Source organism: Mauremys mutica, chromosome 3 (assembly GCF_020497125.1).
Source record: "Mauremys mutica isolate MM-2020 ecotype Southern chromosome 3, ASM2049712v1, whole genome shotgun sequence".
Lineage (NCBI taxonomy): Eukaryota > Metazoa > Chordata > Testudines > Geoemydidae > Mauremys > Mauremys mutica.
In genome coordinates, this window is record NC_059074.1 from 101,360,056 (window position 1) to 101,375,461 (window position 15,406).

The following is a 15,406-nucleotide window of genomic DNA, read 5'->3' on the forward strand; positions in this document are numbered from 1 at the left end:
GCAGAGCCACTGTGTCCCTTGTCCCAGTGACGGTGACGCGTCCGCGCCACTGTGCTGCCAGTGGTGGGGGGACCATTTCTGAACACAGGCAAGCCGCGTAGGGTCCCGGGCGGAATCCACATTGCTCTAAAAGAGCCTCCCGCTGTTCCCTAGTGACTCGCAGCAAGGAGACATCTTCCAGGATTAACTCCTGTGAAAAATGTTGGGAGACTCTTTAGTGAAGAGATAGGGAGATAAGATCACCCCTGCAGCTGCATCTTCACTCAACCCCTCTAGCACTCCAGATTACCCGAAGCAACCAGCTCCCCTCTATCACTCAAGCCCCACTTCTCCCTCTATAAGCACCCCTCACTCACCATTTCGTGGCTTCTGTTGTGTTATGCGTTTGGGAAAAGAATGCTAAAGTGAGAACTCCCTCAGTGTAACAATTCATGTCTGGAGATAGTGAATACAATGCTGCCCGTGTTAAATGTTGTCATTTCTGTGTTTCTACAGTGACCTTGACTACTGGACTGCCCAGATGTTCAACATCACAGAGGCTTCAAAATTTGAGAAAAAATCCCCGAAAGAGCAAAGAGGACATGCTGAAAACTGTTCTTCATCACTCTGCTCGAGAGAGTAAAGAGTTGAAGGAGTGGAGAGAGAAGGAGAGCAGGATCCGCAAGAGAAATGCAGTGGCCAAGAGGAAAAGCACGGAGCAGCTGCTAAGCATCCTGTCGCGCCAAGCGGACTCTATAGAGTCACTCGTTGCCATGCAAGCAGAGCACTACCATGCTACTCCCCCACCCCCCCCCGTCCCAAAGCTTTTTGCCTTGTTCCCCAATGTCAGCTCAAACCACCTTTCCTCAGCATTCAGGTTCTTACCACCACCAGCTGCCTCCAACACCTGTACGTTCACCAACCAGCCCTGATACCTACCACCACCCTTACCCTCTGCACTCAACCCCCATCACCATGCAGTATATGCACCCTGAAGTGCAGGATTCATTAAACAGCACTCCAGACAGGACATATGCAAACTTGTGACTGTACAGTTCACCAACCCACACCCCTGCCCTCTTGTGTTCATGAAATGTTGTGTGTCTGTCTGTCTGTCAAGGAAGTTTTTTTCTTTTCAATAAAACAATTCTTGACTTTGAAAACAGTCTTTATTATAGCAGATAGTTAAAGATAACTTAGCCCAGTAAAGAAAGAGGCACTGCAAATCATATTATTATTAGGGATAATAGAATAACAGTGTAAGCAGTGCAATTCACTCCCATGCAAGGCAGCAAACATTACTGTTGGCTTTCAGCCTCAAATTCTTCCCTCAAGGCATCCCTAATCCTTGTAGTCCTGTGCTGGGCCTCTCTATTAGCCCTGTTCTCTGGCTGTGCATATTCAGCCTCCAGGACTTGAACCTCGGTGGTCCATGCCTGACTGAATGTTTCACCCTTCCCTTCACAAATATTATGGAGGGTACAGCAAGCGCATATAACCGCGGGGATGCTGCTTTCCCCCAAGTCTAGCTTCCCATACAGACATCTCCAGCGGGCTTTTAAACGCCCAAAAGCACACTCCACAGTCATTCTGCACCGGCTCAGCCTGTAGTTGAACCGGTCCTTGCTCCTGTCAAGCTTCCCTGTATAGGGTTTCATGAGCCAAGGCAGTAACGGGTACGCGGGGTCTCCAAGGATCACAGTGGGCATTTCGACATCCCCTACTGTGATCTTCCTGTCTGGGAAAAAAGTCCCTGCCTGCATCTTCCTGAACAGGCCACTGTTCCGAAAGATGCGTGCATCATGCACCTTTCCAGGCCAGCCTGTGTAAATGTCAATGAAACGCCCGCGGTGATCCACAAGCGCCTGGAGAACCATAGAGAAATACCCCTTACGATTAACGTACTCTGATGCCAGGTGGGGGGGGGCCAGAATAGGAATATGCGTCCCATCTATCGCCCCTCCACAGTTAGGGAAACCCATTTGTGCAAAGCCATCCACAATGTCCTGCACGCTCCCCAGAGTCACGGTCTTTCTTAGCAGGATGCGATTAATTGCCTTGCAAACTTGCATCAAAACGATTCCCACGGTCGACTTTCCCACACCAAACTGGTTCCTGACCGACCGGTAGCTGTCTGGAGTTGCCAGCTTCCAGATTGCAATAGCCACCCACTTTTCCACCGTCAGGGCAGCTCTCAATCTTGTGTCCTTGCGCCGCAGAGTGGGGGCGAGCTCAGCACACAGTCCCATGAAAGTGGCTTTTCTCATACGAAACTTCTGCAGCCACTGCTCGTCATCCCAGACTTCCATGACGATGTGATCCCACCACTCAGTGCTTGTTTCCCGAGCCCAAAAGCGGCGTTCAACAGTGCTGAGCATTTCTGTGAATGCCACAAGCACTTTGGTGTCACACGCGGCAGGAGAATCGATATCGATATCATCGTCAGACTCCTCACTGTCACTTTGGAGCTGAAGGAATAGCTCGACTGCCAAACGTGTTGTGCTGGCGACACTCATCAGCACAGTCCTCAGCAGCTCGGGCTCCATTTGCCACAGAAATCGCGATTCACACAGAGAGTAAAACAGAAAGACACTCACAATGGCGCCAAACGCTGCCGGAAAGAGTGAATGCTGGGATGTGAAGCGATGCACCACGGGGCGCTGGCAAACAGGAAGCGGAATGACCCGCACACTTCCTTCCCCTTCCCACAATACTCAGCGCCAAAATGGGACGAGGTGCTCTGTGGGATAGCTGCCCACAATGCACCTCTCAATACAGCGCTGGAAAGTGCTGCAAGTGTGGCCACACTGCAGCGCTGGTAGCTGTCAGTGTGGCCACACTCCAGCGCTGGCCCTACACAGCTGCATGACCAGCGCTGTAACTCCCAGCGCTGCAACTTGTAAGTGTAGCCAAGCCCTAGGAAAGAAGCAGTAAGAGCTGTAAGAGGAAAGCCCAGAAATGCTTGGGTTGAGGGTCCCTGGACTGGAAGTCAGAGTAGAGGGTGGCCCCAGGTTCCTGTACCCACCACTGAGGAAGTGGCGCCATCAGGGCAGTGCTGGAGAAGACTGCCTGGGACTTTTTGTGCAGAAGGACTTTGGGTAAAGCCCTGGAAGGCGGGGGGAACACTGAGTGATTTAGCTGCAGAGTTGAGTCATGAAGAGGCTGCAGCACCTCCTGGGGCAAGAGAGGAGTTGCAGACAGAGAGAGAGGTGGAGGGACAGTGAGCAACCGCAGGAAGGGGTGTTGAGCCAGTGAGGTATTCCCCAGAACCTCCACGAGGAATAGCCCTATCTGCAGTGAGTAGAGCAAAGCCATCACAGTCACTTATTTTTAAAGTTATTTCAAACCTATTTGCACTTGTACTGAGTATTAAGATATAGCTACAAAAGTGTTACAGGCAGGATGCTCAGAAATATAATATACATATTTAGCTAATTATATTAAACAATGTTTAAAGCTAATCAAAGAAATTCCAGGTTTCTGCATCTATCAAGGAGATAAGCCATGTTAAAGCTTGTAGGAATAAACCTAACCGGGAAAGGAATGCAGGGTCGTGTTAGCAGAGCAATAAATCTAAAGGTAAAGTGGGCCTATACATAGTGCCCTGCAAATCTGTGGATATCCGCTTTATAGCCGTGGACAATGTTTGCGGATTGGACATGGATACAAATTTTATAGGTAGAGCCCTGCACAGATACACCAACATCCTTCCCTCCCCCTCCCCCCAACCCCCCCCCTTTTTTTTTCTTCTCCTCCTCCTCAAAGAAATAACCACCGTTGTGGTCAGCTGGTGCTTGAAATCCTCTTGATATATGGCAAAAATGCTGTTGGCAGGTCGAGCTCGAGTTTGACACTGACTCCCCTCACTCCTATTTGCCTTCCAAGCCCCTCTGTTCCTCCAGGATTTAGGGAAGGATTAATCATTAGAATGCTCCTGGCTGCTGTCAAGGGGTGAGGCTGAATGGATGTTCCTGATTATAAGCTCAGAGCTTTTTGAGATGGGAATCTTGCATGTACTTTTTATATACTGAAGAAATAAACTCTGCTATAGTTGCAGGGGTAAGTGGCCCAACTTGCACGTGTAGCCTGATCTATCAATTGTATATTAATTATATGGATTACTTAAGAATTCCCAGTTCACACTCTGAGGTTGAACCACTCCGAGGTTTGACAGGTTCTTGTCCCAAGATCAGGTCCAGTATTATTAAGATTACTGTTTAGTTGGGAACCCCGTTGTGCAGAGTTGTAAATACAGAAGGGTTCCTAAAGTGTGAGTATTGCAATAGTTGAATACATTTAGCAGAGTCACAAATACTCTAACCCAGCAAGGTAGACAGAGATAATACAGAATGTACATCTGACCATATCTCTCTCCGCCTGCCCACTGACTGGGATACTTTTATGTTAGCTGACACCACTATGTCTCATGCATATTCAGCAGAAGTTTCTCTCCTCTTCCTTATTTGTATCTCCTCACCCTACTAATGTTGGGCTGCCCTTCTCCTATAGGTTAGTATATTAATGATCTCAACTTATCATATACATCAATTCATTGCCATGGCACTCTTGTGTTCAGACATCTGCAGATGTTCCCATCCTAAGATATCCACAAGCTGATGTTAGCTCATGTTCCTGTGGTGGGCTGATATTGTTGTGGACAAACTTTCCTCTTCTACACTATTCTCAGTTCCCCAAAACTTAGGGGTGACCATTTGGCACAGATAAATGGCTTAAGTTCATAGACCTCAAGCTAACTGCTGAAGCCAATGTCTTATAGGATACAGGCCTGTAGGTTCCTTGCATTACTGCTGAATAAAATAAATACTAAATCTAGCCCTATGGGCTACACACCCATGAGAAATGCAGACTCTAATTCCACCAAATTCCCTTTCCATCATGGGTCAAATTCAGTCCTGGTCTAAACAGGTGTAATTTTGTACTTACTGAATATGACCCAGCATATAAATTCAGCTCTCCCAATCTCCAATATTTGCCTTTTCTACCCATCCTATGTTTAATAGGAGGACATGGAAGATGGCTGACTTCCTTTTCACCCTCACTTGTAATATCATTTGGCTAAAGAAATTCACAGAATTTAGAAATAAGAAGTTACTTGGTTTTATTTAACAGAGCATTATGCTCACTGTTTCACTATTTCAAATTCCCTTTCAACAGCTAATGTTATCAGATATGATATTTTAACCATTCTTTTCCTTTTTTAAAAAGGAAAATGCACATTACAATAAAACATGATAGTGACAGACGGTCTGGGATAGTCCCCATCAGATTCAAGTACAAGAAACGAACATTCTGAAACACAATTTTTTCACATTGTGCAAAATCTCTCTTCAGTGCACTGTACCGTGAACACAGATAAGCAGGCTGACATTTGATTTACCAGTTCAACTAATCCACAGCAGGAATATCCAAAAGAAAGGCATGTAGTATTTAAATAGAGCATCAGAACAGCAATATGGCAATATGTTGCCATTACAAATAATCCACAATTTGTTATGCATTATGGGAAGTGATTCTCCCAGCTCTAGAATTATGCAACACTGTTTGGATGTTAAGTCCGCTCTTCTCATCACTAAGTTAACTTAATAAAAAAATTTAAAAAAAAAGTTGATCCAGAAGTATTCCTGGCTATGTCTCACTAGCCAACAGGTGAGCTCTTTCTTCATTTGTGCCCAGAGGGGTCTGCAAATTGGATCTATTTGAGAAGGCAAGGAAGGAAAAAGGAAACAGTTTGATAGAGCTTCTGGATACTTTTGCATACATCATGTCAGCATTATTTAACAAAAAAAACAAAACAAACAAACAAAAAAAAACACCACCCCAAAACAAAAGCAAGTGCAGTCTGTGCCCCGAGAAATGTTTCAAGTCTCTTTAATTACAAGGCTGATAGTGTGAAGAAACAGAAGTATGGTTGAAAAAAAAGAAAATCTGTATTTTCCTTAATTAAAACCTTTTTAAATCTGGTTTGAAATGGATGTAAATAAAAGTCCCACAGTACCTTCTTCTTCTTCCTGAGGCCTCTAGGATATAGAATATTCCAATAGCTAGTCCCTTTAAAGAAATGGCCACCAATTATTACAGTTTAATATTTGTGTAATATTTTACAGTTGCAGTCTACAATAAAAGCAACAAGCAAGAATACTAGCTTTACTTACACTTAATAACGCCCATCCTCCTTGTATGGCGGCAGCCCATTCAAACCCCAGCCTCTCATTTAGGTATCCACCTAATGTTGGTCCTACAAAAGCTCTAAATATATCAAAGAGAAGAAGAATGGGTACCTCAAAGAAGAGATTACAAAGGTCGCAGATAAGAGAGATTCTTTATTGCAATATGTTGAGACAAGAGGTTTCAGATCTATAGCTAATGTACAGATGGCACAGGTTGCCCCAGTACAGGAGGTGACTGACATCTTACAAGGGTCATTGACTTCAATGTGAATAGTACAGTACTGAAAGTACGGTGCAGTATCATTCTCATGCAGTAGCACACATTCCCGTCTGTTTACAATTGACTTCACTTCTTGTGACGTTAATGGAAAACAGAGAGGGAGGTAACTCCATGTAGTTTCACTGTCCAAGATTGAGTTGATACATGATTTTTTTTTTATTATTTGTATTGATGCAGTGCCTAGAGGTCCAGGCTCACTGTGTTAGGCCCCCTTCACACGTGGTCTCTGCACCAAAGACCATGGGGTGCTGGAACTAGGGGTGCTGGCAGTGCAGCTGCACCCCCTGGGTTGAAATGATTTCCATTCTATCCCGGGTTTACAGTTTTGTTCAAGGGCTCTCAACACCCCCACTGTACAACGTGTTCCAATGCCACTGCCCACAGCTTAAAATGTAAGCATAAGCTGAGAGAACAGAGAGATACAAACAGATGGGGAAAGTACATTGTAGCCCTGAAACAGTTATCATTTGTGTAGCCAACACTAGTCCCAAAACACCAGCAGCCTAGTTCTGGTCAGTGGTTTGTAACCCCCCCCATGCTGGGATGCCCATAATAGAACTGTGAAGCAGAGACCCATTTAAAAAGCTGCTTCAATTTACGCAACTTAAAGATGCATTTAGTAACAGGAGAGGACTGGTGTGGGTGACCTTGAACTGCACATATCTGTACTATGTCCACCAGGCTGTTGATGAACTCCCAACATTGTTCTCAACTGCCCAGCACTAGGCATTTTACTCACTCAGAAGAGAGAATCCCATCAGCTGCCAATACTGATGATAAAGTGGAGCACACTAAAATTCTGGTAAATGCTGCCCAAATGTGGCATTTTGAAGGGGTCCTGAGTGCTGAGGAAACTGAGGCAGGACATGGGAGAGCCATATTTAACCAGTAGGGGGCACTACAGGGTAAGCAGGCCCTTTTACACATTTAAGCAGCCCAGCAACTTTATGACCAAAATACAAGAAGTTTATAGACAGTGACTGTGTACCTACCCAAGTGACCACATTGCACTGAAGAGCCCAGACACCAGTCCCAACACACTTAACCCCTCCTCAAATCCATTCTCACTGGAGAAAGACAGACAGGTTATTTCCACTAGGTACACAGCTTGCCTTTTAAAGTGCTCCATAACTGGGAAATACATTAACATGCACACAAGAGGATCCACAGCTTTCTGCCCCATGTCTTGCCTATTAACACCCATCTGACACCACCCCCCTGGGAGAAGGAAGATAAGGACAATGCTAAGTAGAATTCCCAGCACTACAGTGTCATCACCATTGGCAGTGTGATAACTGGATTTCCATGTCATACACAGTCAGTCTTGTGGGGCATAGGAGAAGGAAAGCTGACAGATGGGTCTGAAAAAGGGGAAAGCCCTTGATCCCAAGGAGAAATGCACTTTGGCCAAACATGGAAACAAGAGGATCTCAGCCCACTATGGCCAAGCAGCAGGAGTGATGGGAAACTGTATTTAAAGTAATCCTGACTCCTGCTGATAGAACTGTTGCTGTAGGTCTCCTGGAGAGCTAATGATATTTGCCGGATAGTAACCGTTCCAGTGACCTAAAATAAAAGTCCCTTTAATAAATATATCAGTCTTGTGGCTTGCTATGCAAATGACCAAAACCAGCTTTGGTCATCACACCCCCTTACCAATAAGTAAAATTCAAAAGTGCTTAAGTGATGTAGAAGCCCGGATCTCTCAAAAAAAAACTTGAAAAAGTGACATTGACTCTTTTGAAAGTTTTACCCAACATCTCAGACGCAGATCAACAATTAATTACTCCCCCCACACCCCCTGAGAATGAAATGGTAGTTGAAAATTGTTTGAACAGCTTCTAAGTAGTAGTAATTAAAGTTGTGATAGACAGGATTACTTACTAAGCACACTGCAGCATCTCAGGGAACAGTGGGATACCAGACATCCCAAGGGAAAAGCCAGTCAAAACCAGCATTAGGACAAACATCCAGAGTTTGCTGCAAAATAAGCATGTAAAGATGTTTTACACCATTCCTTTCAAATAAAGCCTTATTTAGGACTGTCACACCAGCTCTCCATGATTCAGAGACTAGTTTTCCCTTCAAAGCATCATTAGCTGTAATATTCATTTTAAAATTACCTAGTAAATCGTTCTACATGTTTTGACAGAAGAGATTTTTAATAGTGCAGCTTCAGTCTGAAAAATGGAATTTGTGAAAAAAATAAAGAATTCTGTGATTCCATGTTCGTTGCATCAATGATTTCCTTGTGCAAGGAGCTCAGTTTATAAACAGAGAATGGTTTTACTAACTGCTGACCCTGCACATTCATTCTGGGATTGTTAAATTCAAGTTATACCAGTGTAGATATAGAGAAGGGTAAAAACCCTACACGTGCAGATCTACAGTACAGGGCTAAGTCGACCTAAGTTATGCAACTCGAACTGCATGAATAGCGTAGTTGGAGTCAACGTACCTTAAGTCGACTTATTGCAGTGTCTACACCATGCTGGGTCGACAGGAGAAACTCTTCCATTGACTTACCTTATGCTTCTCGTTCTGGTGGAGTACTGGAGTCAACGGGAGAGTGATTGGTTGCCGATTTAACAGGTCTTCACTAGACCTTGTAAATCAACCACCGGTGGATCGATTGCCACACATCAATCCCCCAGTAAGTGGTGACAAACCTCAAATTAGTTTCCTGAAGTTTTTCCTCCACTCACCCCTCCTCCCACAAATGTTTGCAAATGGTTATGCTCTTCTTCAAAAGTTAGAAAAAGAAGGTTTTATACCTTAGCAACCCTTGCCATCAGTGTCATTTCACAAATGTAACAGAGTATATCATTTGAAGACAACAGGGGTAGGACAGGTGGCTTTACAAAAATAATGCAGACTGTCTTCACATTTTTTTTCGCAATTATTTTCTATTGAGAGGCATTTCAATGTCATAAATATCCACGGAGAGACAAACACTGTAGTTTTTTACCTCAATGTAGCTAAGTGAGGTAAACAGTAAACACAGGCTATAGCATTTACCTCACATAGCTACATCGAGGTCAAAAAACACATTACCTGTCTCCCCTTGGATATTACATGAAGATGGTTCTCTCAGTGAGATTCTCCCCACTCCCTCCCCCTACCCTCCCCCATCCCGTGAAGGCATAACTGTAGTTAGTTCTTGGGATGCATAAGCCACAAAATAATTCTCTTTGCTCTCCCACAGCTATGTTGGTCCTGGAGGACTTACCAGTAATAAGAAAACTAACCTTTATTATTCTCCACCCCACACACGGACTAAAGTGAGTAGATACAACTCTGAAAAGGCTCAGTTGACAAGGATTAGATAGAGATAAAAGGTGGTAAACCGTACCTTTCAATGTGCAAGATGGGAGCAGGTCCTAACAGGAAAAAGGACAGTGCGGTCAGTAAGCCCCCAAAGACCAACAACCATTTCCTTAGGTGCTGTGAAAGAGAAATCAATGGTCTGAAGAAATCCAAACTCAATCAAACTCTTATCTGTCAAACTAGCACATACGCAAAAATAATGTGGTTAAGGTACTTCTGGACACCTCAAACCCACCAGAGAAAGGAAGATACTTGAGACTCATTCAGATTAATTTCTCTTCCTTCAGAAGCATCTCACATGGTGAAGTGGAAAGAGGGATTTAGAATAATTGTTTGGACAAATATCAGAGGGGTGGCCGTGTTAGTCTGGATCTGTAAAAGCAGCAAAAGAGTCCTGTGGCACTTTATTGACTAACAGATGTATTGGAGCATAAGCTTTCATGGGTGAATACCCACTTCGTTGGATGCATGTCACCCACAAAAGCTCATGCTCCAATATCTTTTAGTCAATAAGGTGCCCCAGGACTCTTTGTTGTTTGGACAAAGTTAATATTCTCTCCCCATCCTATCACAGTACAGGTCATTAAACTCAACATTAGTTATGGTCTAACAGTATTGCCTATTCCAAGTGTAAGAAGATGTTGTAGTTATGACAAGCACCAGAGGTGAATTTAGAGTTTAGCTTGACTGCCTCAGATCTCCTAAAATCAGCTGTTAGAAGTGGCCCCTGCAGAAGGCTGTTTTACATTATAACTAGGGCTCCACAGAAGGAGATGCATCGGAGAAGCAGTGATCAGTACATTTCATAGGTCATGCTCACACCCTGGCAACTGCTCCATACTATGCAGATAGTATCAGGAGGCTTTCAGGAGGTGAGGGCATCTCAAGCCACTGTGCCCCCATTCCAAGCAGACTCTGATACCAGGGGCCCAAAGCTTGGGTTCCGCTAGCAGAATGATGCAAGTCCTACTTTTCTGCAGCATAAACAAAACAAGAGTGTACATATGATTCTGATGTGAGATTAATGGCTCTCACTACTGTCAAGGAAAGTTGACAATGCACCCTCATTTTGGACATGGAATACCTCTGCTTTTCCTATTTTCCTCAGCCAATTAGTGACAGCGAAAAAGTAGTAGAAAAGTGATATGCACTACATCAAAAAACTGTGGATACATTTTCACTTGTGATCACATAAGGCTTGGATAAGGATCTCCAAAGATAAAAGGCTGTGTCACCAAAATCTCCTACACCATGCACATATCCTGAGCTCATTTGAAATATATTCATACAGTTAGACTGTTACTAAAAATGTGAAGATACAGTGGGCCAAAACATTTTTCTGATAGGAAAAAGACAATTTCATGATAGTTTGTTCACTGCCCCATAATCTCCTGCCACCAGCTCTACTTGAAGTAGTGAGTCAGAGGTATTTGCCCACATAAAATCCTGCTCTATACCAGCTACAACATACATACACTTGTCCATTATGTTTACTGTATCTATTTATGGACTTACTGTAGCACCCAATCCTGCAAAGGGGTACACGCAGGTGGTCCTTTTTAGAGTTCCATTGACTTGAAGAAAATGGGACCCAGTGCAGGGGTAAGGGCCTGTGAAGAATGGGGGTCTGGGTCTATGACTTCAGAACAGAGGCTTCTGTTTTTTTACTTTGTATATCTAAATTAGCCATGAACATAGGACACTATACAAGTAATTAGAGATTGTACTTACTGGCATTTTATCACTTAGAAACCCAAGAAATGGTGAAGACAAGGAGTAGGAGAGTGCCAAACCTAGGAATACTAACCCCACATAACCAGCTGGTAATTTGAACTGCAAAATAAAATTTTGACAAAAGCATGGTGTCTGGGAATTAGTATTCCATTATCATTACCTTTTAAATTAAGTGGCTGAAGTCAATATTTTTTTTTCCTTATTTTTGTGTGACGTGTATTTTTCAATACTTGGGATATCAGCTGTAGATTTTCAGTTCCCTCCCCTATCTCAAATATCTTCAGTTCATCAGGTTCCATCACTCCCCTGACATACACAGTTCAAGTCTAATCTCAAAGGAAACAGATTTGCCCCCCAATCCAGAATGCTGAAACTTAATCTGGGGTGTTTGAAATCTAAATCTCAGAGATTGGTATTAAGTAACTCTTGTATTTACATCTCCAATTTTTAGTTTTGTTAACAGTTAGTAGAATTCTATAGTACTGATAGTTTCCTATTTGGTGCATTTATTTTACAGCATGACTTGCCTTGATAATTGGCTTTTACACTGCAGTGTAAAAGCCCAAGATTTGATTTTTCTAAACAGTCAGATGAAAAGATATTCAGCATAGTGAATGGGAAGAAGAGAGGAAAGGAGTCTCACTGCAGCTGAAACAGAATGAGAAGCATTTTGAGGGCAACAAAAATGATTAGGGGTATGGAACAGCTTCCATATAAGGAGCAATTAATAAGACAAGGACTTTTCAGCTTGGAAAAGAGACGACTAAGGGGGGGAGGGGATATGATAGAGGTCTATAAAATCCATGATTGGTATGGAGAAAGTAAATAAGGAAGTGTTAAGGGAAGGAGTAAACAACACAAGAACTAGAGGTCACCAAATGAAATTAATAGGCAGCAGGTTTAAAACAAACGGACGTGTTTCTTCACACAACGCACTGTCAACCTGTGGAACTCTTTGCCAGAGGATGTTGTGAGGGCCAAGACTATGACAGGGTTCAAAAAAGGAACTGGATAAACTCATGGAGGATAGGTCCATCAATATCTATTAACCAGGATGGGCAGGGACGGTGTCCCTAGCCTCTGTTTGCCAGAAGCTGGGAATGGGCGACAGGGCATGGATCACTTGATGATTATCTGTTCTGTTCACTCACTCTGGGGCAGCTGGCATTGACCACTGTCTGAAGACAGGATACTGGACTAGATGGACCTTTGGTCTGACCCAGTATGGCCATTCTTATGTAGAATGTTGTAGCGTAAGCTTTATTCACTTGCTATTTGACGTTCCCTAGTTTTATAGGCGAATGCTACAATGCCATCAACAATTCATAAATTTAGATTTAAAGAGCTCAGTCAGTTCAAATATTCCAGAATGGCAGCTATTGCAAAGTCTGAAAATACTCTTCTTACCCAATCACATGCAAGTGAACCCCCTGACATTCACATGCATTATCTGTACATACCTAGCCAGAGACAGGAAATGGGTAAGAATCAGCAATACAATATCAGGCTCAGATAACACGGACAATAAGTACATTTGATAGAATAAGATTTATTAGAACATTGATTTTAAAATATTTGGATTAAAGTACTCCATATTGCTGAAGTCATTAACCCATCTCTTGCACATTAAGATGACTCACCTTCTCTGAAACGAACAGTGACATGGTGGGATCCAAAAAGCCTAAACATGCACTTAGTGAAAATATAGTAAAACAGAGAAGTACAACTTTTGGCAGAGTAATGAGCATCCAGAACGAGTCCTTGGTAGCGATTGCATCTGTTTTAAAAAAAGAAAAGAAACTGTGTTCTTTGATACATGGGTTGTGTTTAATCCGATACGCTTATAACCCACTTTCTTGCTTCCGAGATTCAGTTTTCTCCCTCTCCCACTGCTTTGAAGGTAGCTGTCTCTCACACAAATTGAAGCAAAATTTAGAATGTTACAGGTCATCCTTGGACATTGTTATAAGATCAGATTTATTTATTTTAAATCTCCAGCTTGGAAACTTGACAAATGAAGAAAGCAATCAGAACTTAAATTTTCCTACTTAATACCTTCAGTTTAGAACAAGGTAGTTGGGCAAATGCTTATTAAGTGACTAAGATGATAGAATAGACAAATATAAGAAATACAACCACTTTTCAGGTGCCATTGTGATGTTTTACATTTCTAAATTATGCTCCATGGGCCTGATCCTGCACACACTTCAATACGTGTATGGTCTCATTGTGCATACAATGAGACTGCTACTCACATGCACTATCATCTACAAGATCAGAGCCTATAGCTCTTTGTACAATGGACTTCCACAATGCAGAATTCCAAAGCTGCATAATTCAGAGTATTTATATCCAAGCTATAAACCATCTTCCAAAGACAGACAAATGGTTAACCAGCATATCTCATCTAACAGTAGTAAGCAGGATACAGACTTGTATATATAGATGGTGCTTCCTCTCCTATGATTTGTTATAATTGCCATCCTCTCCCTTTTGGGCTTCCTAAAAAGATTAGAGTCTTTAGCCATGCAGTTCCTCTGATCCTCCAATGTTAATCACACCTGTACTCTTCTATTAGTTTCACCCTCCAGCAATATGACTATCTTTTAACATAGGCTATTTATGCTAGATCAACAGATACCTCCCAGCTACCTTTTTCTCCCCAAAACTGGGCCATCCAAACTTGATCTAATGAAATGCAATCACAACATGAGACTTCAAAGAACTGCATGCAGCTGGATTCTCTTCCACGTGTGAAATATATCTTGCATCGTGGAATGCAATACATAGGAATCCCTTTGTCCTCGGTACTGTACACCTCCAACTTGCTCAACAGCATGGTGAGACTACACTGCAAAAAGACCCAAAACGGCGAGTCTCAGAGACTGGGTCAACTAGTTGGACTCCTGCTACTTGGCTAAAAATCGCAGTGTAGACATTCCTAAGTGGGAACATCTACACCAAGGGTTCTCAAATTGGGGGGTCGGGACCCCTCATGGGGTTGCGAGGTTATTACATGGGGGGTCGCGAGCTGTCATCCTCCACCCCAAACCCCGCTTTGCCTCCAGCATTTATAATGGTGTTAAATATATAAAAAAGTGTTTTTAATGTATAAGGGGGGGGGTCACACTCAGAGGCTTGCTGTGTGAAAGGGGTCACCAGTACAAAAGTCTGAGAACCCCTGATCTACACCGCTATTTTTAGCCCAGTAGGTCAGTTGATCCAGGCTCTGAGACTCACTGCTGTGGGGTTTTTTTTTTTCTGTGTAGACTTACCCTAAGACAACTTATTGTTTAAAAGTCCCAAAGAGACACATCATGTAGAAAAATCTCACTTCATTTCAATGCAACAGAGAAAGCTAGTGTTTACAGGGATGGACACAAGAGAGGAGATTCATTCCAAGCCACATGCATCCATGATTTTTAGTTATGTTCAACAAGGACCTGATCCTGCACCATTAAAATCAGTTGCAGTTTTGCCACAGACTTCTTGCGCTTGATCCATCTCCAGGGATCTCACAAGGATAGCTACATACAAGTGGAATTAAAGGGTTTTACTAGAGTGAGTATCTATTCATCCATCTCAAATTTGAAATATCGAACAAAGGAAGTGGAAGGAAAAGAGCCTACCGTATTTTGGTAAGAGGTACATGTTCAGAGGCACCAGGATCAGCACTAAGCATCCTAGCACTATGAAAGGGACTTCATAGCCAAAGGACTGATACAAAAAGCCACCTATAGGTGGGCCCAGCACTAGTCCAAGCCCTGTAAAAATTTCAAGACTGCCCTGTGGGGGGAGGGGGCAAAGGAGAGAAAGAGAACAAAGGTTAGTAGATCATTAGTAGGTCATTGATCAAGAGCTAGAACAAATCATAACCATAAATCAAAACCTTTACATG

The 15,406-nt window shown here is 43.0% G+C and overlaps 1 protein-coding gene across 2 annotated transcripts in view; it reads right to left on the bottom strand.

The window, feature by feature from the left end:
- Window positions 1-4,738: 4,738 nt before the first annotated feature.
- Window positions 4,739-15,406, bottom strand: part of SLC18B1 (solute carrier family 18 member B1) — a 30,069-nt gene continuing 19,401 nt past the window's right edge. Inside the window, exons 6-14 of one of the 2 annotated variants that reach the window (XM_045008669.1) lie at window positions 15,138-15,294; window positions 13,149-13,285; window positions 11,506-11,607; window positions 9,800-9,891; window positions 8,332-8,427; window positions 7,440-7,514; window positions 6,153-6,246; window positions 5,996-6,048; window positions 4,739-5,692 (exon numbers count right to left, since the gene is read on the bottom strand). In XM_045008669.1, the coding sequence (XP_044864604.1) occupies window positions 5,626-5,692; window positions 5,996-6,048; window positions 6,153-6,246; window positions 7,440-7,514; window positions 8,332-8,427; window positions 9,800-9,891; window positions 11,506-11,607; window positions 13,149-13,285; window positions 15,138-15,294 (873 nt within the window). In that variant the 3' untranslated portion in view covers window positions 4,739-5,625. The remainder of the gene's footprint in view (window positions 5,693-5,995; window positions 6,049-6,152; window positions 6,247-7,439; window positions 7,515-8,331; window positions 8,428-9,799; window positions 9,892-11,505; window positions 11,608-13,148; window positions 13,286-15,137; window positions 15,295-15,406) is intronic. The other variant, XM_045008670.1, reaches the window with a different exon arrangement.